Consider the following 24,614-nt stretch of genomic DNA (forward strand, 5'->3'; position numbering starts at 1 on the left):
CAGACATTAAACGCATATTGAATTATCTCACAGTAACATTTTACTCTCATGTATCAATATCAGCTTAGATGTGTCAATTTGCTTTTTGTGAAATGCATGAGGAACTATTTTATATCTCAAATGCAGACTTTGTCATCACATGTGATTCATTATCTCTTTCATGGATTGCAAACACAAAGTATTTTTTTTGTCTTTGCACTGCAGAAATATTTCTTTTATTTTTCTTTTGTCATTGGTGATTAGGAGATGTGAGTCTCCACACCACTCAAAGATATAAATGGCCGTTTTTCCTTTTGCCCAGAGTGCCATGAGGTTGCTACTGGCCACCAAGCTAGACCTAGGACACATGCATTTCTACTATACAGCTGACAGAGGCCCTCAAAGGAGAATACAATTACTTTAAAGCTGAAGTAGCCAAACGTTGTCCTCACAGAAGATTATAATGGAGATGGAAGTGCTACAGAAGTCAACACAGAAGAGTGCAATGGAAATGGAATGGTGCAGCTGTGCTAATCTACCAACAGGCATCCTGACAGATGAGTGCAATGGGGAGGGTAAGGTTACCAACAGAGGCCCTCACAAAAGAGTAACATTGTGTGGTAGACCTTCCAGGGTATACATTTACTCTTTAGAAGACGGAGTTGTTCAAAAGGCACACAATGTTGATATCTTGAGAAACTGTGTTTGCACCTTGAACCAAGTTTTCATCAAACAAGTGCAATAAACAAACATATTACCTTCTATAAGATCACATTTGCCATGGACTGACTTCCATCATTAAGCGTTTTCTTTTTTAGGAATTAGGATGTGCACCCCATTGGGGAATGGCAATTTCACAGCTATCCAGAATAACTCAAACATGAAATCTTTGCATATAATGAATACATGTAACTTCACCGCGAGTGTATTGAAAAGAAGTTTAAAGGCTACATAGCTGCTGCAGTTCCTCAAGTTATTACTAGAGGTCCCTCTCAAGTGAGATGCAACTGCTTAAGATGTCAGTCGCAAAGCTGAAGAGATGTGGCTTCAAACTAGAAATGCCACTTTAATGCCCTGTGCTTATTTTTCTAAAGGATAAATATTCTAAAGCTGGTTGAAAGTGATGAGTCAACATAGCAACTTACAATACATGTTTTGAGTGTTATGGAAATAGTTGATAACACCCTACTATACATAGGGCCTAGCAGCCACTAAGAAGGACAAGTATCTAAAAAGTTCCATTTCTGTGGAACTATTTTTTAGGTGTATGCACACATGTGCAAGGGAAAACAGAGTCACTGAAAGCTAAGGCATCCAGTGGTTGAAGTGGGCTGGTCCACTGAACTATATTTTGTGCTGTGTTAGGAGGGAGCATTATTTGAACAGATCAATGGCGAATGACAAGCCTTCATGCGTGTATACATGTCAAAAGCTCTGCAAAAAAGCAACACGTGCAACAGTCATTCTATCTATGCAACAAGCTATACAGTAAGCCTAGTTTAATGAAAAAATATGTAACAGCGTCCACAAGACCATGCACCTCTTCAGACTCACATCATCTTTGAATAAAGGCAGAGGACTTTGCACCTATAACAGAGGCCAGTATACAATCCAAGAAGAGTAAGAGACAAACGACTAATTGTAATGCTTGAGAAAAGCAAAAAGTGATGGATGAAATGGATGAAATGCTTGAACACAACCGATAGTCCTTTCTGTGGGTCACATTCCATTCTACTGGGCCCTTTTCAGACAGAGCCCACTCGCATGCAAATCAGTCTTGGCCTACCCCACATGAACAGTCTAGCTAGACTGCCTGGTCATGCCTATGTAAGGCGACACAAGCAACCCCATACGTTTCAGACTTGTAGGTCCTCCTTAGTTAGGTGCTAATCTTATGGTGGAGCAAGGTATGGGACCCATATCTGGGTATGCATGTGTCATTCAGGTGAACTCCCTGACACAAGTCAGGACCAGGATGGGTATGCCCATTGCTAAGAAAGTAACAAATAAAGTAAGGGGCTTATTTATGAGCCCTTGCGTCACTTTTGCGCCGCCGGTGCATCACTTTTTGTGATGCATCAGCGGCCTTGTCTTGTTGCACCATATTTACAAAGTGACTCATCTAGGTAGATGTGTCACTTTGTAAACCCCTGCGCCACATTATACCTGCACCAGGTATAATGTATGCATTCGGGGTGTTCCCACGCAAGTAAGCCTTGTAGAAGAGGCGCAGCGTAATCTATGAAATTTTAAAGCACGACTTCTAAGACGTAAATTAGCCAATATCTTACGCCTGCCTCATGATAGGCGTAAGACTGACGCAGGTACATGTCTCATGGGACTTGCTCATGTGGCCAGGTGTAATGACCCATTGATGGAGTTGCGTCACTTTTGTGACACACTCCAGCAATGCGTCATTTTTGTGCCTACAGATACATCAGAAATACTGACGTATCTTTAACTCCTTGCAACATGATGCGTCATTCTGTAAATATGACACATCATTGGTGTCACAAGGAGGGCGCAATGAAAAGTGACGCATCACTGTTTTCTCGCAGCGATGCGTCACTTTTCATAAATGAGGCCCTAAGTTTTTTGTTTTGTAGTCAACAATACTGTAAATTATGTGCTGGGTTGTCAGGGGTGGTACCCATTGCCTTCAGGCAGGACTGCACCCCAAAGTGAGGATCTTTGCTGCAAATGAGGTGCACTGGTTAGACAACGAGGAGAAGACAGGCTCCTATTTCGGTGGTGGGAGGCGGGAGCAGGGATTTAAACCTATACCGATAGGTTGACAGAAGCAACCAACCCCACGCTGAAGGTTGAGAAACATGACAGAGTAAGCTTTGCTCTAAACCAGAAATGGAGCACATGTGTTTGCACCTTATCCTACTAATAAGGCACGGAGCAAAACAGAGTTTGCGTCAGTACATATTTTGAAAAATATTGGTAACATGGCAAACATAGAGAAAATGTTATTCTCAATTTCTGTTACCTTTAAATAATGAAGAATGGGACAAATATATATTATAAACTTTTAAACTGTTTAAAATTGAGCCATGTCCAGGACAAAAGCTATTGACTTCATTTCTTACTGTGAAACCAGAATAAAGTAGAATAAAAAGAGTTTCATCATTTATCATGAACGTTCACCTAAAATGGTTTATGAGACAAAGATATCACATTTTGTAGAATTGCTTTCAATTATGGTTATCCTTTCTAACAATGGTGTAATAGTCTTTATGTAATGTGGACTGGAGAAAAATCTGTTTGCACCATTTCCTATTTTTTGCATTTTGCCCCAGTCCACAAAATGTGCCTCGTTGAGTCATTTGTCTCGTGAGGATGGAACAGGGATATGAAAGGAGCAGACAGGGAGTGGTACATGCTATAGACTCCTCTCCATGATGAATGGTCACATTGTTGATACAGTTCTGTGGTTCAGACCTTGCATGGCCCTGAGATGGGGACCACCCTGCCTGAACTCCAAACACAATTGATGGAATCACTTTAGGAACATTTATAACAGAGAGAATCCATGTTCAAACAAACCAGCATGTGCTACTTTTTTGCAGGGATTCCAGTTGGAGTTTCCAGCTGTCATTTTGAAAATATTTGCAATTTTATACATACTATGTAAATTTAAATAATTTAGATTTTTAGAGAAAAAGAACTCATAGAGCAATAATGTATTGGTTTATTGATTGTCATTCCTAGTGAAAAAACAGCCAGGGCCATATTACGCATAGTACATTTGGCGCTATGGATCACCTTTATCTGAATGCGTAGGGTACAGACGAAGATAGTCCCCCCCCATTACAACAAAATCTGTTTGCACCATTTCTTAATTTTTGCATTTTACACTGTAGTGTAGTTCCTATTTTCCCAATAGGCCCTGCGCATTGGAATAACATAAACAGTAGTATCGACGTAGAAGTGCGGATCTTCCAGGCCTCTACTGACTATGCTAAACTTAATTGGGTTTGTTACTAACTAGCTCAGAGGTCCCTGGAAACTTTCTTGACTGAAATAGGAAGTGATCAGCTTCCCTGGCACAGACAAGAAGGGATTCAGTTTTCCAACAACCGTGCAACATGACAACTTTGCTCCTCAGATCAAGAGTCAATCTCTAGGGTCGTGTGAAACAATAGACAGTTATTTTACTCAGTCAGGTTGGTGCAGATTACTTTCACAATATGTAGAGAATAGAGAGACGGGCGTTGTCAATAAAAGGTAACATTTATTGAACAGTCTTTCTTCTCGTACAAGAGAAATGAATTGCCACAATTGCAAGACTTGTTATTATAAAAAGTACGTACAGTAAGATAAGTATTGCGAAATAATACTGTAAAAGCATTGATATGGTTTCTTAGCCATACAATGGTTTAAAATGAATAAAACATATATACATTCATATATACATTAGGCTAAAATACTCAACTGGTGCTTCTAACTACGCCTACCCCAGTGTACCTGACCTAAGCCTAATACTTGGGAGGGGAGTAAGTAAGTAGCTTTAAGTTAAGTTGGTTTTGCCAAGGTTTGCTTCAAGAATTCTCTCTCAAGGGTTTAGTCAACACCATACCTCTGGAATAGAATGATGGAGGTCTGGTATCTCCCTCAGGGCTCGATATCCCAGTCACCCGCAAGGGTAGACTAGAAACGCCGGAGCTGGATTTCTCTGCAGGAGAAAGGCAGCGTCTCTTCTTCAGCGCGTCGAGGAGGAGGAGGGGCAGCGTCCGCGGGCAGCTTGCATCTGCTGGGCTCTTTGCAGGGGACGGCTGTTCAGCTCCTAAGTTCACCACACCATCGTTCGCTAGTTAACAGCGATAGCAGTAGCTATAGCAGCTATGGTATCATCAGCATAACAGCTTCTTCAGCAGCAGCGAGATAGCTGGCAGCATCAGCTTCAGCGAAACAGTAGCGATGGCATTGAGGCAGCTAGCGTTTGCTTAAGGCAACGTTGGTAATATTTATACCTGAAAGGTGCCTTGTTTGACGTACGTTTTTGCACATAAGACGTCAAGAATGATTTCACTAGGAAGTGATCGTCTATCAGTGCTCATTAGAGTTCTATTACTAATCAAAACACAGCAAGCGGGGATTTCCAGGTTTGCTGAGTTTTTATCTTGTTGAAGAACTCGGAGTGTTAATCTAGGAATCTCAGATAGTACCTTCTGCTATGTCATTGCACTAATTGGTTGCAAAGGAAGTGGCAGAGAAAGCTATTCTGGAATGCGGCTCTGTTCGTGTGAGGCCAGAGACGAGTTTCTGAATATTGCACTTGAACGGTTATGCCAATATAGGGAATAAATGGATTTATAGCCGAATAGGGGCATAAGGTCACAGTATCGATCAGGATCCTAGATTAGAACGCTACACCCACTCCACGAATTCATGTCCATCAAATTACTAAAACTAGAGCAATAAGACGCATGTGTAACATTGCCCACCCCAAAATACATATATGCATTTGAAATAGGCGTATTTGTAATACGTGAAAATTTAGATACTGTACGTTTTTGAAGCATAGGAATCATTCAAAAATTATAGCATATGAAATCAATGAACGATTATGCAAAAAGAATTACACATGAAATATCTCTGAAACAGAAGAAGGGTGAGATAATTTCATCACATATAAATGCATTGCAATAAAATGTGCTAGAGGCTGGTGTAAAATTATTATGTCTCTAGATGTGTTTAAAAATAGAAGTTGACGCTTCTGTTCTCTAAGAATAGTTTTACTTTAAGCAAAGAATTTTTTCGTGCCAAAAAAAGGTGAATATTAAAAGTGTTCAATTCAAAAGAATTAATGCCTGAACGGGGAAAATAGAGTTCCAACGCTTTTAGCAGTTTTTGTTGTTCAAAACTGAAGGCCGAATTCAGAGTTCATGGGAACGCTGTGTGTCGGAATGCTTCTCCAAAGTTATTATTTCTGTTCGGGTGAGAACACCATATCAGACAGGCTCTCAAAGAATTGGTCTACAAAATCAGGTGACAGTTCGACCAAATTCGATAGTGCTGTAACTTGGCAGGTGTGAGAATGATTGCTGTCATCAAAGTCGGGATCAGCAATGCTCACAGAAGGTCGTACCTGGGTGATGTTGCTTTTGTCACTCGCTCCACTGTTACCACCTAGTCATAGCACAGGAGTCTCAACGAATGCCGTCATCAGGATTGGTAGCCGGTGGGGACGACACAATGCGTGAGCCGTTATCGAACTGAGCAAAGTATCGATATCCATTGGTACTGCTGATGGAAGTGAAAGACAGATGTCCAACACACACTCATCTCCGCATAGCATACATCGTAGTACAGGTAAGATGCAGGATTGCCATATCGGTCTGAATGAAAGGAACCAGGTCATGTTTAGATCTCTCAGCCTGGCCAATCCAAGGACTCTAGTTATTCTGTCCCGGTAGCGCACTGCTAGGATTGTTTCTTCCATTCCCATAGGAGTCATGTCTGAGCTGTGGCTTGCCATAACGAAGCAGGAGGGTCAAAAATAAAATCCCTGCTACAAGTCCCAAAAATAGGGGTATGCCGCCAAAAACAGAGTGGACAAAATTTGGAACGATTCCCAGAATTGCTTGAAATGGTGTAAGCAGTCCCGTAAAAATCGTCTTAAATATGCCTGGGATGCCTGTGGCACTAGACATGTTAAGGAGTTGGCTCAACATTTCTACGAAATGCACGGGGCAATTTGTTGATAAAAGGTCATGAACCTCCGTAGCTGTCCTTGCAACTAGAAGATCATGCGTCTCTTTTGATGACGTTATGGGCACTGTTGTCTGTAAAAGCACAGATTTCATTTTGCTTAAAGTATCAATTCGTATAGAAGAGAAATGCAGACGAGGCCAGATGGGAGTCTCAGTGTCTCCAGGCCCGCTCGGGAACAATGCTTGCATACAGCATTTGACCATGGATGTTACGCTTACGAGATAACTTTTCCCTGGAACAAGGCCACAACATCTGTGATCCGTTCTTAGAATGTAACTCCCATTCGAAAGTTGCATAAAGAAGGGCTCTATCTGCGTTGCAGGTGTGACAAGCTGGTGGCATGAAAGGTTGTTAGAATTACCTTCACAGGCTCCGTGTAAATTAATACCCTGGCACAAAAGTATACCGCTTAGTGAATGTTTACAATTTTCACCACTAAGAAATACATTTTTGTCGCTGTCACTATAGCATGAATGTGTGTATGGTAATTTCCATTCTGATTTCACATAACCTTTACCCAATCGTTCATACTGGCCAGTAGGTATTAATTCAAGGCATTTTTTAAATCGGAAAGTTGTTATCGGAATAGTGATAATTCTGTGTATTATCCATTCAATGACAGGACTTTATGACATTGTCAATGGTAATCTCTCAAGTTTTTCGATGCTCAGGATTGTATAGTCTGCTCCTTTCTGTGCCAAACTGATTTGTTTATCAGTAAGGTTAAAAATGGAAAACAATGACGTTGTGTTGATTAAACGCCAAGGCACATAGCCTGAACAAAGATTTTGCAGCGTCCAGCCCAATTGTACAATAGAACGTAATGGAGATTGGCCATGCTGTAACATTAGCAAGTCTCTGTCTATTATATCAAAGGCAGAGGATACAATATTGTCCAACGAATATATTCTGGAGGACAGAGTCATTAACCCATTGTCCACTACAGAAAGTGATTTTTCCAAATTAATACGATCAATTTCTTGTATTTTTTCTGCTGTTTCAATTTGTGTGACTTTCCAAGCCTCGTTGTACGCAGCATAGATGCTGGCCGCCATGAAACGCTTTTGACGCTGTTTGCGTGGTCCCATAATAAAATCGCGCAAATCAGCACCATCTTTTAGTAAAGTGTTGCTTAATTTCAGCCAGCGTGGATGATCCTAGCCATTCGAGGCTGAGTTTCCCTACACTGTATGTTGTTACTATCCCTGGATGTTGTCTCTGGGAGTATCTAGGGTCTTGTCTGGTCATTTTTAACCCCTGTGTTTTATTCAGGAATCTATCTTGACAGTTGTTTGTGTCAGTAGGCCAGATTAACCACTTTTTCCAATCAGGATGTGTTCTGTTAAAATGTAAAATTTTTGATACGTCTATCTCAATATCTGTTGTTGCATTTTCAGGTATTGGCTTTGGAATAGATGGTCTGTTAAGTTCTTTGATCTTAGCTAGGCCAAGACAGGATGTTTGGTGTCATTTAAAAACATCATTTGTTCTGGTATCATGCAGGTTCTGAATAGTGCTTCAAGGCCTTGTACCTGCCAATCTTTCGTACCCCAAATTGTTTTTGTTTCAATGTTATTTTTCCAATAATCAAAACCAAATGTCATCATTTTTTCATAAAATGCTTCTGAATATATTAATTTAGTGTTTGTCAGCATTGTTTTCATTCCTGTTTTATCTAACAGTTTGTAATAAAACGTTTCTGCATCACTGGTGTTAAACCCTGAGAAGTACTTGAATTTCTCAAAGAATGTCTTAGAACTGCTTTTAGGTGGTGTAGCACAATGTTCCCATTGATTATACTTAAAAACATTTCTAGGCTGTGCAGATTTATGCAAATAATGATCGCCATAATGTGTAAAACAGAATAACTGTTCATAACTAGACGAACCTTGTAAATAATCATGTTCTGTGAATCTAGCTGACATTACTAAATCAGACATCATGTCATTAATACTGTTAAAGTCCCAATCATCAGAGAATGTACTAGGTTTTACAAAGTCACTTAAGGAAACCTTCAGTTGATGAGGATACTTCAGGATCTCGACCGGACCATAGATCTCATAGTCAGTTTTCTCCCATACTACCCCACCAGGTATTGGAATGGCTGTGACAGTTACTGTTGACAGTTCTCTTTTCTTCACGTGGGATGATCTGTGTGGTTTGAGGACTAGGTTGATGTTCTGACTTGCTGTGTCCATTCAATTGTAATAAACTTTCCTAAAATTGAAACTAAAATTAGGCATAGTAGGAGTATGAATATCCCTGAAGTAATCCAATGCTCAATCAATGGTGAATCCAGATATAATTCTTTGATTTGTTGAAAGAGTTCCGTTGTAGTTTCTTTAGAAGTCATTTTTGTTTCTGGCATCACTTCGGGGTTACTTTGATCCTCGGAAAAGTTGTCGAAGTCGATGAAATAACCAGAGGCAGTTCTGTCAATTGATGGGATTGTTCTTTCAATCTGTCTTTCGGTAGCACTTTCTGATGCCACATTATTGTAGACTGGTGTTTCTTGACGAACTGTTTCAATCTGTGTCTCAAGAGGCACGAGTTCCATGGCATTATTGCATAGTCCTTCTCTGTGCACTGCAGGCTGATCGAATGTGATTAGTCTTTCAGTTTGAACCTCTTGGATTGTTGCAAGTTTGGGTATTCTGTTGTTTCTTGGGAGTCCACTGGGCCTACTGTTGATTATAGGCCACATGCTTGTGGTTTTACCAGGTCTATAGATACGACTCTGTTCTCCTTTTTACCAGCAAGGGGCGGTAGTACAACTGATCTTGTTCCGGTGATTGCCAAGACAGGTAATGCTTTTCTGTAAGAAGGCCCAAATTCCTTCTTCACCGCGATTTTTTCTCTGACTAGATCCCCAATCTTTGGAATCCAGACAGGCCTTGCTGGGGCTGTTGCTTGTGGTGCCTCGTCAGTGGTATCTGGCTGTTGCTTTAACTTTATGTTGCTTAAGGATTTTCTTGTTTCATTCAGTTCCTGTAAAACAGCCAAACGATCTTTGATGTCAAAGTCTGTTTTCTTATCTTGTACCACTGATACCTGACTATCTAAGTCCTGAATTCTCATCCTAATTCCAAACAATAGTTCGTATGGGCTGAAACCTTTTAGAGATTTTCTTGGCAAATTGTTAAGACTGGTCTGGACACTTAATAAATGTTTGACCCACCCAGCGCCTGAACCTAATACCTTCGCTGTTATAGATCGCTTTATGTCTCGTTTTTTTCTTTCTACCACACTATTCCCTTCGGGGTGCGACGGACAAGAATACCGCAACCCAATTCCCATGCCGGCCATGGCCTCCTTATAAGCTCGAGAGCTGAAAGCAGGACCCTGGTCAGAATGGAACGTGGTAATTGCATATGTGCCGATAAAGACTCGCAGATCTTTTATAACCGTTCTAGCGTCAGCCGAGCGCTGGGGCCACATCTTTTAAGTGTGTTTAGCCTTAACGATGTACAATGGGACACGTTTCTCTTTTTTGATAGCGCGGATAGATTGCCTAATGCTTTCTATTAGGGCTTCTGACACTACACTGGCCGGTTCTCCACTGCAATCTCTGTTGCAGTCTTCACAGTTTTTTGCAAACTCATGAATGCCTTCACTCATTTCCGGCCACCAGTACTCTGATTCTAATTCTCTCAGAGAGTCCCTGATTGTTTGGTGTCTCAGACCCAACCCCATATGTGCTTCCTGTAATAGGAAGCCCCTCCGGTCCCTGTTTGGAATTACCCTATCCCCCACTCCAGGGATTCGAGCAAAAGGAACGGAGTTTGCATCGATTACGTATGCATAATTGAGTGGATAGTTCACGGGTAGTGCTGCACAGTCGCCTTTTACGGTCGTTTTTACTGCCAGCATGGTTTCCCCTTCTATGTATTTTTCTGTACGCTTTTTTGTGGCTACGGAAGCCGGTTTAGTTGCTTCCGCTGTGGCTGTGTTAGCCAATGAATTCCCTGCAACGTGAACGCCATCACGTTGAAGACTCTGTGCGTGTATCACGTGAGTCTTTTGTAGTTCTTTCTGTAAAAGAGCTACCTGTTTCCAGAGCAATTTATGCTTTATTGTGGCACCTGTGTCATCTTTGTAATCGTTTTCAATCCAACTCTGTAGTTTATTATTGTAAGAGTTGACGCATAAATGAGAATCGCACACGATAAGTGTCGGGAATTCACGTTCTGAATTTTCGAGCGCCATCTTTAAAGATCTGATTTCAGCTCTCTGAGCCGAACAGTTTCTTACTGATTCAGTTTTTGTTACTTTCGGTCTGAATTTACCGCACAGCCAACGACCTTTAATAATCGCACAGGCTGCATCGTAGGATTTGCTCTCTACGTTAAAATGCTGTACAAATCTATCTGTATAGATTATACAGGCGTACTGTGGGAGAGGCAGAAGTTCGATTGGCAGAGAATATTCTTCTTCATATTCTAAATCATTCAGTTCTTCGAATTGCGGGGCGAAATAGTATTTCACATCTTCCGCTCCTAGAGAATCTACATACTGTATCCATTTCGGATCCAGTGACACTGTTGGCAGGTTTACTGGGCTGAATAGCGCCTCAAAGGCGGATTCCGCTGTGAGGATATTAATCCTTTTGCCGTGTGCTAGTTCTCGTTCATTTGCTAATGCAATTTGCACTGCTTTCACAGTTCTTTCTGTGTGACTGAATGTTTTTTCTGCTTGTGTGTACAAGTGAGATTTAATTGAAATTGGTACCTTTTCTCCCTCATTAGAGGTTAGGTACGTGAATCCGCATCTTCCTGGGATGACTCGGATTACAAGATCGCGTGTGTTGTCACGTGTATCTAATTTTGTTTTTGCTAACATGTCTGTTTGCAGTGATCTCAAAATTTCTGTGTGTTTTTGAGTCCAAGTGATTTGTTTAAAATCAGGTTTTATTAGTTCGTAGAGAGGTTTAACCCTCTCTGCGTAATTTAGAATGTAAGTTCTTCCGAAATTCAGAAAACCTAGTATGGATTGTAAATTCTTCAGCGTTTTTGGAGCTTGGAGTACAGCGCACTTCTCTAAGAAGTTGTCCGCTAGGCTTTTTCCTTCACTTGATAATTCGTACCCTAAGAATAGTACTGTCAGATGGGCAATTCGAGACTTTTTAAAGTTGAATTTGTAACCCTCTGCTGCGAACCCAAGTATAATGGTGTTCGCGCCGCCAAGAAAACAGCATTCAAGGACCGGTTGGACAACAACGCACACAACTGCAAGGAACTCTTCAACATCGTGAAAGAGCTTTCCAACTCCAGCGCCGGAAACAACGACATCACCCCATCGCAAGACCTCTGCAACTCCCTCGCTTCATACTTCCACAACAAGATCGCGGACATACACAACAGCTTCAACAACCAACCAACGCACACCATGACCGAACAACCACCCCCCACCACCACCCTCCACGCCTGGACCCCGATCAGCACCGAAGACACCATCCGCACGATGAACTCCATCCATTCCGGATCACCGACCGACCCCTGCCCTCACCACGTCTTCAACAAGGCCGACGCTATCATCGCACCCCACCTGCGAGACATCATCAACACATCCTTCGACACCGCCACCTTCCCTGAGAGCTGGAAACACGCCGAACTCAGCGCTCTACTCAAGAAACCAACAGCGGACCCCACCGACCTCAAGAATTACCGCCCCATCTCGCTCCTCCCGTTTCCAGCCAAAGTCATCGAGAAAACCGTCAACAAGCAGATGGCCGCTTTCCTCGAGACGAACGGATCCCTCGACCCCTCACAGTCCGGCTTCCGAGCCAACCACAGCACCGAGACCGCCCTCATCGCCGCCACCGATGACATCCGAGCCCTGATGGACAACGGAGAAACAGCGGCCCTCATCCTCCTAGACCTCTCCGCGGCATTCGACACGGTCTGCCACCGCACCCTAGTACGGCGCCTCAGCAACGTCGGAATCCAGGACAAGGCGCTGGAATGGATCATCTCCTTCCTCGACGGAAGAACACAGAGAGTCCGCCTACCACCGTACAAGTCAGAGGCCACCGAAGTCATCTGCGGCGTCCCCCAAGGATCATCTCTGAGCCCCACCCTCTTCAACGTCTACATGAGCCCCCTCGCGGCCATCGTACGCAAACACAACCTCAGCATAATCTCCTACGCCGACGACACCCAGCTGATCCTCTCCCTGACCAACGACCCCGCCGCCGCCAGAGCCAACCTACACGAAGGGATGAAAGAGGTAGCCGAGTGGATGACGACCAGCCGCCTGAAACTGAACTCGGACAAGACGGAGGTCCTCATCCTGGGCTCCTCTCCCTCCGCCTGGGACGACTCCTGGTGGCCTCCCACCCTGGGCACCGCACCCAAACCGACAGACCATGCACGAAACCTGGGCTTCACCCTGGACTCCTCCCTCTCCATGACCAGGCAAGTCAACAACGTCTCCTCGGCATGCTTCAACATCCTTCGCATGCTACGGAAGATCTTCTGGTGGATCCCCACCGAGACCAGGAAGACCGTCACCCAGGCCCTCGTCACCAGCCGACTGGACTACGGCAACGCCCTCTACGCCGGTACCACCGCCAAGCTCCAGAAGAGACTCCAGCGGATCCAGAACGCCTCAGCCAGACTCATCCTCGACATCCCACGAACCAGCCACATCTCCGGACATCTGAGAGACCTTCACTGGCTCCCCGTCAACAAAAGAATCACCTTCCGCCTCCTCACCCACGCACACAAAGCCCTACACGACCAAGGCCCGAGCTACCTCAACAGCCGAGTCAACTTCTACGCTCCCAAACGCCACCTCCGATCAGCCAACCACGCCCTCGCCGCCGTCCCCCGCATCCGAAGAGCGACTACAGGAGGAAGGTCCTTCTCCTACCTGGCCGCCAAGACCTGGAACTCCCTCCCTCCCGACCTGCGCCTGACCCAAGACCACCTCTCCTTCAGGAAGAAGCTGAAGACCTGGCTGTTCGAGCAGTAGCGGCTCCCCCCCCCCCCAGCGCCTTGAGACCCTACGGGTATGTAGCGCGCTCTATAAGTGTCACTGATTGATTGATTGATTCACTCTTTTCAAGTGAGTATCCAAGTCGTCGTCTGTGAGATAGATATCATCTACGTAAGATAATGCCTCATCATCATATATTTGTAGTAACTCTGTTACCCTAGCTGAGAATAGTTTTTTCTGCGACCCAAATGCTGAGAAAGCGGTCAAGTATTTGCTTTCTGGCGCAATGTTTTGACAAAAGAAACCATTAGATATGTCTAATGTCGTTTTATATTTTTTCCTAACTATGTTATTCGTTAGGGCTGCACTATGCGAGTTTTGTACTGCAAAAGTTTTGCAACATGCATTAAGGTGTCTGTAGTCCAAAACTAGACGATATGAATTGTCTGGTTTGGAGACAGGAAACAAAGGATTGTTCATTTGAGAGGCGCATGTTTCAATCACCCCCTGGTATTCAAGTTGATCTAAGATCTCCCTGACTTGTTTTTTAGCTTCTTGCTTAATGGGATACTGCCGTTGGGCAGTTGGTTCACTTTTTAACTGGATTTTGTGAGGAGGTGAGTCCTCATCCCATCCTACATGATTTTTATATAATGCCGGTGCCTGGGCTACTGCCCATTTCCTTGCATATGTATATTTTTTGTGAATCGGAATGTGATTCGAGAAGGCAGGCATAATCATTTCTTCGCCACGAGGGCACTCCCTGACAAACTCTGGGGGCCAATCTTTTTCAGCTAACAGAATATCATAGCCTTTTGAGAGTTTATCCCAAAATAGACCCTTTATTTTCCTAGTCTTATCACCCTCTATACGCAATGTTATTTCGTATATTTTATGGGGCTCGCTAAGTCTGGTGTCGGCAGTTTCAACCTGAATGTATTCATTCGTGTCCACTGTCTCCAGATGACTCATCAAGATCTTGCGGGCTATACTGATTTCTGCTGCACTGTCCAACATTGTCAATGCCCACTCCCCGTTTTTCAACTGTGTCCTCAGTATTCTCGGCATGGTTGATTACTCTAATAATGGCTACCTTCTTTTTTGGAAATTGAGATTTTTTACTCTGAGCAGGTTCCTTGTCTTTGGACTTGGTGTGCTCTCCTGGGTCTGACCGTCCTCTTCTTTCCGATTTCTGCGAAAAAGATCGAGAGGGACGTGTATCAATACTTTGATATCTATCAGGTTTTTTCAAATTATCCCTATTTCTAAGGTTGTATCTTTTCTCAGAGGGCTCCCTCTGGGGAGACTGGTGTTCTCGAGTCGAAGTTCTTTCTCTCCGTCGGGAAGACCTTCCTCTGGACTGGAAAACTTTTTCCTTGGGAGTGGATTGTTTATTTCCATCCCAGCTCTTTTTAGGAGTATTTAAATTATTTTTAATAAATAATTTTTCAGGATTTTCGAGCAGTTGGGGCTTTACTGGTTTCCCACCCAAGCTGTCTCTACCTAATTCTTCATAGCATTTCTCTATGATTTTGGCAAGCTCAACTGGTTGATCTGTTATATCTGTTTCCTTCAACTTCTGGCGGATCGCCACAGATGCTGCTTCTCCCTTTATGTTGGCTAATAATATAGCCGAGACCTGCTCGAAGTCTTTCAGTAATTTCATACCAAGAGTTAAAGCGGGCTCTGGACCGTATTCATTCTGAATCTGTTTTAGCACATCTGGTATTACCGCCATAGACGGAACACCATGTGTTTTTGTGTAAATGGAAGCAAAGACTGTACCCCAAGTGTCGCAGTCCTCCACGTGTGGTGCGATTCCCATAGGAAGGCAGATGGTCAAGATTCTGTGTTTCTCAATAGGGGTAGTATCCGGAAATACTGCCTCTATTTGAGTGATTTTCTGTGCTAACCACAAAGGAATTTGTTCCCGTTTTACGGGTGTTTTACCAAGACATGACTGTATGTTCTGTGGTGTAATTTTATTAGTGTTCCCCTGATGAGGGGTCAGCTGTGGTGCATTAACAGCTGGTTGGACTGTTGCAGTCCGCATTACATATTGGACTAATTGCCTATGTATTTTTATAAGTGTTTTTAGCTGTACTAACAGCTCTTCTCTAGACATTTTTGCAATGTCCGGATGTGGTGTGTAGCTGGCTAGAACCGGCCACGTTGCTCCTGGTCTACCTAGTGGACAGAGCCTGGTAATATGATCATTATGTTTTAGGGCGCCATTAAACCAGAGCAGGTGCTCTTGGAATTTTAGTGGGATTTCAGTCTCCTCGAAAGGAGCGTACTCATCCGGAGGTTTCTCTATTTTGTAATAGTGAAACTCTTTTGTTCTAACGTTTGCCGCTGGAAAGTTTATCCATGAATAGAATACCTCTGTCTGCCGATATTCGTGTGCCTCTATCACGAAAATTACTGTACCACCTTGTGGTGTCAGTCCGTTTTCTATAAGTTTCAAAGTTATAGATTTTCTTAAGTGGACCGGGATGTCGATAGCATTCGGGTCTGTCTGTAGGAGACTCGAGTCTTCCTCTATTAGTAGGGTTGCCAGCCTAGCTGCTTCCCTTTCTTCTTCACTGTCTGACATTTTATTGTCAGGAAGGTTTTTGCAGAGTAGGTCTCCAAGGAGACAAAGATTAGGTGCACAATATTTTGGAACACTGTATCCTTCAACGTTGAATAAACCAGAGCTTTACATAGGAATCTCTTCCTACTGAGTTCGGGCGGATTTTAACCTTTCACCCACTCCAGACGTCTATTGGAGTATTTACGGGAGAAAGGGGTCTGTGTGAAAAATGCACGACTGAGTTACTCTAACGTCTTGCGTTAGTTTATCGCCTTACCAAACGTTGGGCGCCATGTAGTGTAGTTCCTATTTTCCCAATAGGCCCTGCGCATTGGAATAACATAAACAGTAGTATCGACGTAGAAGTGCGGATCTTCCAGGCCTCTACTGACTATGCTAAACTTAATTGGGTTTGTTACCAACTAGCTCAGAGGTCACTGGAAACTTTCTTGACTGAAATAGGAAGTGATCAGCTTCCCTGGCACAGACAAGAAGGGATTCAGTTTTCCAACAACCGTGCAACATGACAACTTTGCTCCTCAGATCAAGAGTCAATCTCTAGGGTCGTGTGAAACAATAGACAGTTATTTTACTCAGTCAGGTTGGTGCAGATTACTTTCACAATATGTAGAGAATAGAGAGACGGGCGTTGTCAATAAAAGGTAACATTTATTGAACAGTCTTTCTTCTCGTACAAGAGAAATGAATTGCCACAATTGCAAGTTTTGTTATTATAAAAAGTACGTACAGTAAGATAAGTATTGCGAAATAATACTGTAAAAGCATTGATATGGTTTCTTAGCCATACAATGGTTTAAAATGAATAAAACATATATACATTCATATATACATTAGGCTAAAATACTCAACTGGTGCTTCTAACTACGCCTACCCCAGTGTACCTGACCTAAGCCTAATACTTGGGAGGGGAGTAAGTAAGTAGCTTTAAGTTAAGTTGGTTTTGCCAAGGTTTGCTTCAAGAATTCTCTCTCAAGGGTTTAGTCAACACCATACCTCTGGAATAGAATGATGGAGGTCTGGTATCTCCCTCAGGGCTCGATATCCCTGTCACCCGCAAGGGTAGACTAGAAACGCCGGAGCTGGATTTCTCTGCAGGAGAAAGGCAGCGTCTCTTCTTCAGCGCGTCGAGGAGGAGGAGGAGGGGCAGCGTCCGCGGGCAGCTTGCATCTGCTGGGCTCTTTGCAGGGGACGGCTGTTCAGCTCCTAAGTTCACCACACCATCGTTCGCTAGTTAACAGCGATAGCAGTAGCGATAGCAGCTATGGTATCATCAGCATGACAGCTTCTTCAGCAGCAGCGAGATAGCTGGCAGCATCAGCTTCAGCGAAACAGTCGCGATGGCATTGAGGCAGCTAGCGTTTGCTTAAGGCAACGTTGGTAATATTTATACCTGAAAGGTGCCTTGTTTGACGTAAGTTTTTGGACATAAGACGTCAATAAAGATGTCACTAGGAAGTGATCGTCTATCAGTGCTCATTAGAGTTCTATTACTAATCAAAACACAGCAAGCGGGGATTTCCAGGTTTGCTGAGTTTTTATCTTGTTGAAGAACTCGGAGTGTTAATCTAGGAATCTCAGATAGTAACTTCTGCTATGTCATTGCACTAATTGGTTGCAAAGGAAGTGGCAGAGAAAGCTATTCTGGAATGTGGCTCTGTTCGTGTGAGGCCAGAGACGAGTTTCTGAATATTGCACTTGAACGGTTATGCCAATATAGGGAATAAATGGATTTATAGCCGAATAGGGGCATAAGGTCACAGTATCGATCAGGATCCTAGATTAGAACGCTACAACACCAGTCCACAAAGTGTGGCTCGTGGAGTCTGTCTGGAGGATGGCACAGAGATGTGAAAGTAGCCGACAGGAAGTTGTCCATGTTATATACTCCTCTCCGTCATGAATGATCACATTGTTGCTATAACTCTGTGGTCCAGACCTAGCATGGCCCTGAGGCAGGGAGTGAGTTACCATCATGCAGGAGCTCCCCGACTGCTCCTTTCTTTTCGCTATGCCATCCTGTCAATGGAGTCCAAGACCACATTGTTTGGAGTGGTGCTTGTGTTTGTAGCTATAACTCTGTGGTCCAGGCCTAGCATGGCCCTGAAACAGGAAGTAAATCACCCCTCTGCATGAACTCCAATCACAATTGATAGAATCACTTTAGGAAAATTTGTAACAGAGAGAATCCATGTTCAAACAAACCTGCAGGTGCTACTTTTTTGCATAACTTCCGCTCTATGATATCCCGATAGCTTGCAAAATCCATCGTTGCTGTACACGATTGGCCAATCCACTATCTGGGCATTACCCAAGACAAAATTTGTATCTGTTTAAGAGAGCATAGAAAAAGAATTGATGAGTACACCTATGCATTACATTAATATTTACATATCTTTTGCCAAATATAAATTGAACCATCAGTAGCATAGTCTCAAGAGACCATAGTTATCAAGGCAATTCATGGACCCTAAGACAGAGTGAGGTTTACAGAAACAATGCTCGCGAGTTGTGGAGTTACAGGGCAATTGTAATGATAGATCACGGGCAGTAACAAAAAACAGTTTGAATAGAATATGATATTATTTCAAATGTGAGTTTATTTCGTGACCCCCAAAATTCAGGCACTTTTGGATCTTGAACTGAACCTCTGCCAGAAAGACTGATGTGCTGCTTAAAGGACTCAACTGGGCTTCTTTTCTGGATGCACTGCTTTTCTGATTGTGGCCCTGCTGCCTGCTGCTCCCTGACTGCTGACTGCCTTCTGTGAGTCCACCCCTTGCCTGAAGTGTCCCCTCTATATTCTGGGCCTGAGAAATGGGTTCTGCAGCGGTTTTCTTCAAAACGAATGCATTGTCACCTTTGCACTGATCAGAATTCATGCATCCCTCTTCCACACCAATGCAGAAGCTGTTCGACTGCAAGGAAAAGATTGACGCATCAAGTCCTCAGGGTGCACACTTTGCCCCATTGAAGGTATTTTCATAGTGGGTCCTGCTTGGGTCCTGTAGCCGGCTTATCCTCTATCGCGGTCAGCTTAAACTTGGGATTTGCCCCAGTCCATTACGACCTCAAGTAACCTTTTGACCACTAGTAACCTCTAAACACTCTTTTTGCATTTAATCTTTACAAATTCATATCTCAACTTCGACTGATTGGATTTTTGCTGTTTTGGTCTTATTTTACTCAGATAAATAGTCTCTTTTTTTCTAAATCTGTGTTGATTATTTTTTCGTGTATTCATTGTATTACTGTGTGTGTGTGTGTGTGTGCGTGTATGTCCTACACAAATACTTTACACATTGTCTCTTTAGATAAGCCTGACTGCTCTGTGTCAAGCTACCAGAGGGTGCGTAAAGACTATCTTTTAGTGTCTAGTCTAGCTCATCCTGACTAGAGTCATGGTTCCTGCGTTTCCTGGGTTTATACCTCAGACAACCAGGAATCCCATTTCTAACAATTTTGAAAATATTTTTAATTTTGTGCATAATATAGTTGTATGTGTATTAAAGTAATCTTGTTTTTTAAAGAGAAAGCACTGACCAGTGATTTATTGACTGTCATTCATAGTGAAAAAACAGACAAGGCTGTTTTACTCATAGTACATTTGGGCACCATGGCTCACCTGTACTGAGTGTCTAGGATACAGACCAAGATAGTGCCCCCTATTACAAATAATGTGCTGTTCCAAGTCCACCACAAACCAGCATCTGCACAGCAAATAGCACATTAGTGAAAGGTGGGCCAGATGTTTCATGCTGTCAGTCTGCCTTTCACTGCAAGTGGTCGACTGGCTTCCCTATCAAGGAGAATGCAGGGACCCTCTGTCCCTCCATTACCACACAAGTGGGTATAGTATGTTACTGCACATGTCACTGGAGGGATGCCTGGAGGAATGTAGGGTTACCTTTCTCAAAGCCTAGAGGTGCCTTGAGGGGCGCAATGTCTTTGCACCACCTCATAGTGGTAGACAATCAGTGTGCCTCCCAACAGCTTTCTTACATCTGTACCAGCATCTGTAACACAGCATGAGAGCAAAGGATTCCTTCTTTTTCCTGTGTCACAATCCTATGCAAAGGAGGGAGTACCCTCTTGTTATTGTGCCAATGTGATCTGTGTTACTGAAGACGTTGCACAGTCATATGCGGCACTTGCTATAATATTAAAGTATTTCACGCAACACAAATTGCAAATAACTTTTTTTCACAACAACCAGCTCCGCTGTAATTCAGGCGTTGAAGCACACTGGAGGGACATTCGGTTCCTCCAGTGGGAACCCCATGATGAAGCATGTCACCACTAGGGTGAGTGAGGGTTCTTCTTAAAAAATAAGTTATTTCTTTCTTCCATCAGTGCATGTGTTTCACTCATTATTTGCTTTTTCTCTTGTCTAAGTCTCATCACTGATGGTGTGAGTCTGTGTTTTTTTGGGGTGGTTTGGTTTTCAATTTCTGACCACGGCACCGGCCAGTCACTCTTTAGTTGTTGTTGCATAATTTACATGGGATATAGGAGTGACCTATGAGGATCCTTACTCTCTTGTTGTTAGTATATAATATTAAAGTGCCCTGGGCAAAAAAGTCAAACTCAAACACCTACTGCGGATGGGACACTGTTTAAGGTTGTTCCAGCTGTTCACTGATTTCCTTAGCTATCATCTTGGTTCTATCTTTTTATTAAGGAATATTGTTTAGCTCTAGTAATTGGCATCTCACACCACTTCAGACTGCAATGTCATACACTAGGGTTGGGAGAATAATTCTGCACCTCCAGGGGAGTGCGCAGAGTTTTGCCTACTCTGCATTCCGCTTGGAACATGGAGTTCCAGAAAAACACTGCCAGCCGCTGTGTGGTGGAGTTTTGTTCTCCGGCATGACTTGCCAACTTTAAGTTGGTGAGCGTGAAAGAGAATTTGGACCTCCCCCACCTTCCCCCCAGTGCAATTATTGGGCTCTAGAACACCCCCTATGAGATTTCTCAACGAGTTTTGTATAAATGTTTCTTTGAAAAACACAGCATTAATCAATCAATCAATCAGTGACACTTATAAAGCGCGCTACATACCCGTGGGGTCTCAAGGCGCTGGGGGGGGGGGAGCCGCTACTGCTCGAACAGCCAGGTCTTCAGCTTCTTCCTGAAGGAGAGGTGGTCTTGGGTCAGGCGCAGGTCGGTCGGGAGGGAGTTCCAGGTCTTGGCGGCCAGGTGGGAGAAGGACCTTCCTCCTGTAGTCGCTCTTCGGATGCGGGGGACGGCGGCGAGGGCGTGGTTGGCTGATCGGAGGTGGCGTTTGGGAGCGTAGAAGTTGACTCGGCTGTTGAGGTAGCTCGGGCCTTGGTCGTGTAGGGCTTTGTGTGCGTGGGTGAGGAGGCGGAAGGTGATTCTTTTGTTGACGGGGAGCCAGTGAAGGTCTCGCAGATGTCCGGAGATGTGGCTGGTTCGTGGGATGTCGAGGATGAGTCTGGCTGAGGCGTTCTGGATCCGCTGGAGTCTCTTCTGGAGCTTGGCGGTGGTCCCGGCGTAGAGGGCGTTGCCGTAGTCCAGTCGGCTGGTGACGAGGGCCTGGGTGACGGTCTTCCTGGTCTCGGTGGGGATCCACCAGAAGATCTTCCGTAGCATGCGTAGGATGTTGAAGCATGCCGAGGAGACGTTGTTGACTTGCCTGGTCATGGAGAGGGAGGAGTCCAGGATGAAGCCCAGGTTGCGTGCATGGTCTGTCGGTTTGGGTGCGGTGCCCAGGGCGGGAGGCCACCAGGAGTCGTCCCAGGCGGAGGGAGAGGGGCCCAGGATGAGGACCTCCGTCTTGTCCGAGTTCAGTTTCAGGCGGCTGGTCGTCATCCACTCGGCTACCTCTTTCATCCCTTCGTGCAGGTTGGCTCTGGCGGCGGCGGGGTCGTTGGTCAGGGAGAGGATCAGCTGGGTGTCGTCGGCGTAGGAGATTATGCTGAGGTTGTGTTTGCGTACGATGGCCGCGAGGGGGCTCATGTAGACGTTGAAGAGGGTGGGGCTCAGAGATGATCCTTGGGGGACGCCGCAGATGACTTCGGTGGCCTCTGACTTGTACGGTGGTAGGCGGACTCTCTGTGTTCTCCCGTCGAGGAAGGAGGTGATCCACTCCAGCGCCTTGTCCTGGATTCCGACGTTGCTGAGGCGCTGCACTAGGGTGCGGTGGCAGACCGTGTCGAATGCCGCGGAGAGGTCTAGGAGGATGAGGGCCGCTGTTTCTCCATTGTCCATCAGGGCTCGGATGTCGTCGGTGGCGGCGATGAGGGCGGTCTCGGTGCTGTGGTTGGCTCGGAAGCCGGACTGTGAGGGGTCGAGGGATCCGTTCGTCTCGAGGAAAGCGGCCATCTGCTTGTTGACGGTCTTCTCGATGACTTTGGCTGGAAACGGGAGGAGCGAGATGGGGCGGTAGTTCTTGAGGTCGGTGGGGTCCGCTGTTGGTTTCTTGAGTAGGGCGCTGAGTTCGGCGTGTTTCCAGCTCTCGGGGAAGATGGTGGTGTCGAGGGATGTGTTGATGATGTCTCGCAGGTGGGGTGCGATGACAGCGTCGGCTTTGTTGAAGACGTGGTGAGGGCAGGGGTCGGTCGGTGATCCGGAGTGGATGGAGTTCATCGTGCGGATGGTGTCTTCGGTGCTGATCGGGGTCCAGGCGTGGAGGGTGGTGGTGGGGGGTGGTTGTTCGGTCATGGTGTGCGTTGGTTGGTTGTTGAAGCTGTTGTGTATGTCCGCGATCTTGTTGTGGAAGTATGAAGCCAGGGAGTTGCAGAGGTCTTGCGATGGGGTGATGTCGTTGTTTCCTGCGCTGGGGTTGGAAAGCTCTTTGACGATGTTGAAGAGTTCCTTGCAGTTGTGTGCGTTGTTGTCCAACCGGTCCTTGAATGCTGTTTTCTTGGCGGCGCGGATCAGCTGGTGGTGTTTCCGGGTGGCAAGTTTGAAGGAGGTCCTGTTGTCCGGTGTCGGTTCCCTTCTCCAGACTTTCTCGAGGGCTCGGCAGTTCTTCTTGGAGCTCTTGAGTTCGTCGGTGAACCATGGGGCTTTCTTGCTGCCGGGTCTGCTGGGCGGGGTCCTCAGTGGGGCGAGTTCGTCCGCGCAGTTGCTGATCCACTTCGTGAGGTTGTCGGCGGCCTGGCTGGGGTTCGCTGAGCTGGCAGGAGGGTGCTGGCTCAGGGAGGTGGCGAGCTGGTCTGCTGTGATCTTGTTCCAGCTTCTGCGGGCGGTCTGTTGCTGGTGGTGGTGGGTCGTTGTTTTCTTGAAGGTGAAGTGGACGCAGCTGTGGTCCGTCCATTGAAGCTCTGTGGTGTGGCTGAAGTTGATGTCCTTGCTGGATGAGAAGACAGCGTCGAGTGTGTGTCCGGCGAGGTGGGTGGGGGTGGACACCAGTTGCTTGAGTCCCAGGTTGGTGAGGTTGTCGAGCAGGGTGCTGGTGTTGCGGTCGTTGTTGTTCTCCAGATGGAAGTTGAGGTCTCCCAGGAGGATGTAGTCAGCGGAGGGGAGGGCATGTGGGCTGACGAAGTCGGCGATGTCCTCGCTGAATTGTGTGCGTGGTCCAGGGGGTCGGTAGATCAGGGTGCCTCTGAGGGTGGTGTTCGGGTTGGTGTGGATCTGGAAATGCAGGTGTTCGGCGGTGGTCAGGGAGTTGTCGGTGCTGGTCGTGAGACGGATGGTGCTCCTGTGGATGATGGCGATGCCTCCTCCCATCTGGTTGGCGTTTCGGTCCCTCCGGACGATCTTGTAGCCCTCTGGGATGGCGATGGCGATGTCGGGAGCTGAAGAGGCGTTCATCCAGGTCTCCGTGAGGAAGGCAACGTCTGGAGCTGTGGTGTCATTACAGTCTTTTTCTGCATTGGCTTTAAAAGGGTATGGATCTCAAGGTTGAACACAAGATTTCACAGAGTTGGATTGCAGCTGTGTCTTGATGTCTTTGTCTATTTTCTCTTCTTCTGGTACATCTTCCATGAAATGTTTGATCTCAGTTTTTTATGGGATATGACATGACTATGATTTGGAGGTTATGGGGTTCATTGGCCCACAAAGCCTTGCCTATGAAGCAAAAGATGCTTAAGTTAGACATGCAGCAGGTGAAGGAACTTCAAGAAGCGGCGACCAGCACAGTTAAGCTCGGTGAGGCGGGGGGAGGGGTGGGAGCTGGGGAAGTTGACAGACGACGAATAGGTGTAATTAAATAAATAAATAACACCTATTCCGTCTGTCGTCTTCCCTCCTGCCCCGCCCACCACCCCTCTGAGCTTACCTGTGCCACTGAGTTTACCTTTGCAGTGTGGTTATGTCCTTCATAGTTTTATGGGTTACAACGTATGCAGACAGACATACATTGTGTTTGATTAGCATGGAGAGAATTAAGGTTCTGAGTAGTTATGCTCAA

General features: G+C 45.2%; 1 protein-coding gene across 1 annotated transcript in view; it reads right to left on the minus strand.

Moving 5' to 3' along the window:
- LOC147709279 (voltage-gated delayed rectifier potassium channel KCNH1-like) overlaps positions 1-24,614 on the minus strand; it is an 815,455-nt gene that overhangs the window by 591,437 nt on the left and 199,404 nt on the right. The window contains exon 3 of the mRNA XM_086925924.1: positions 18,437-18,560. Within this exon, the coding sequence (XP_086782050.1) occupies positions 18,437-18,560 (124 nt within the window). The remainder of the gene's footprint in view (positions 1-18,436; positions 18,561-24,614) is intronic.

This window comes from Lissotriton vulgaris, chromosome 6 (assembly GCF_964263255.1).
Source record: "Lissotriton vulgaris chromosome 6, aLisVul1.2, whole genome shotgun sequence".
Taxonomy (NCBI): Eukaryota; Metazoa; Chordata; class Amphibia; order Caudata; family Salamandridae; genus Lissotriton; species Lissotriton vulgaris.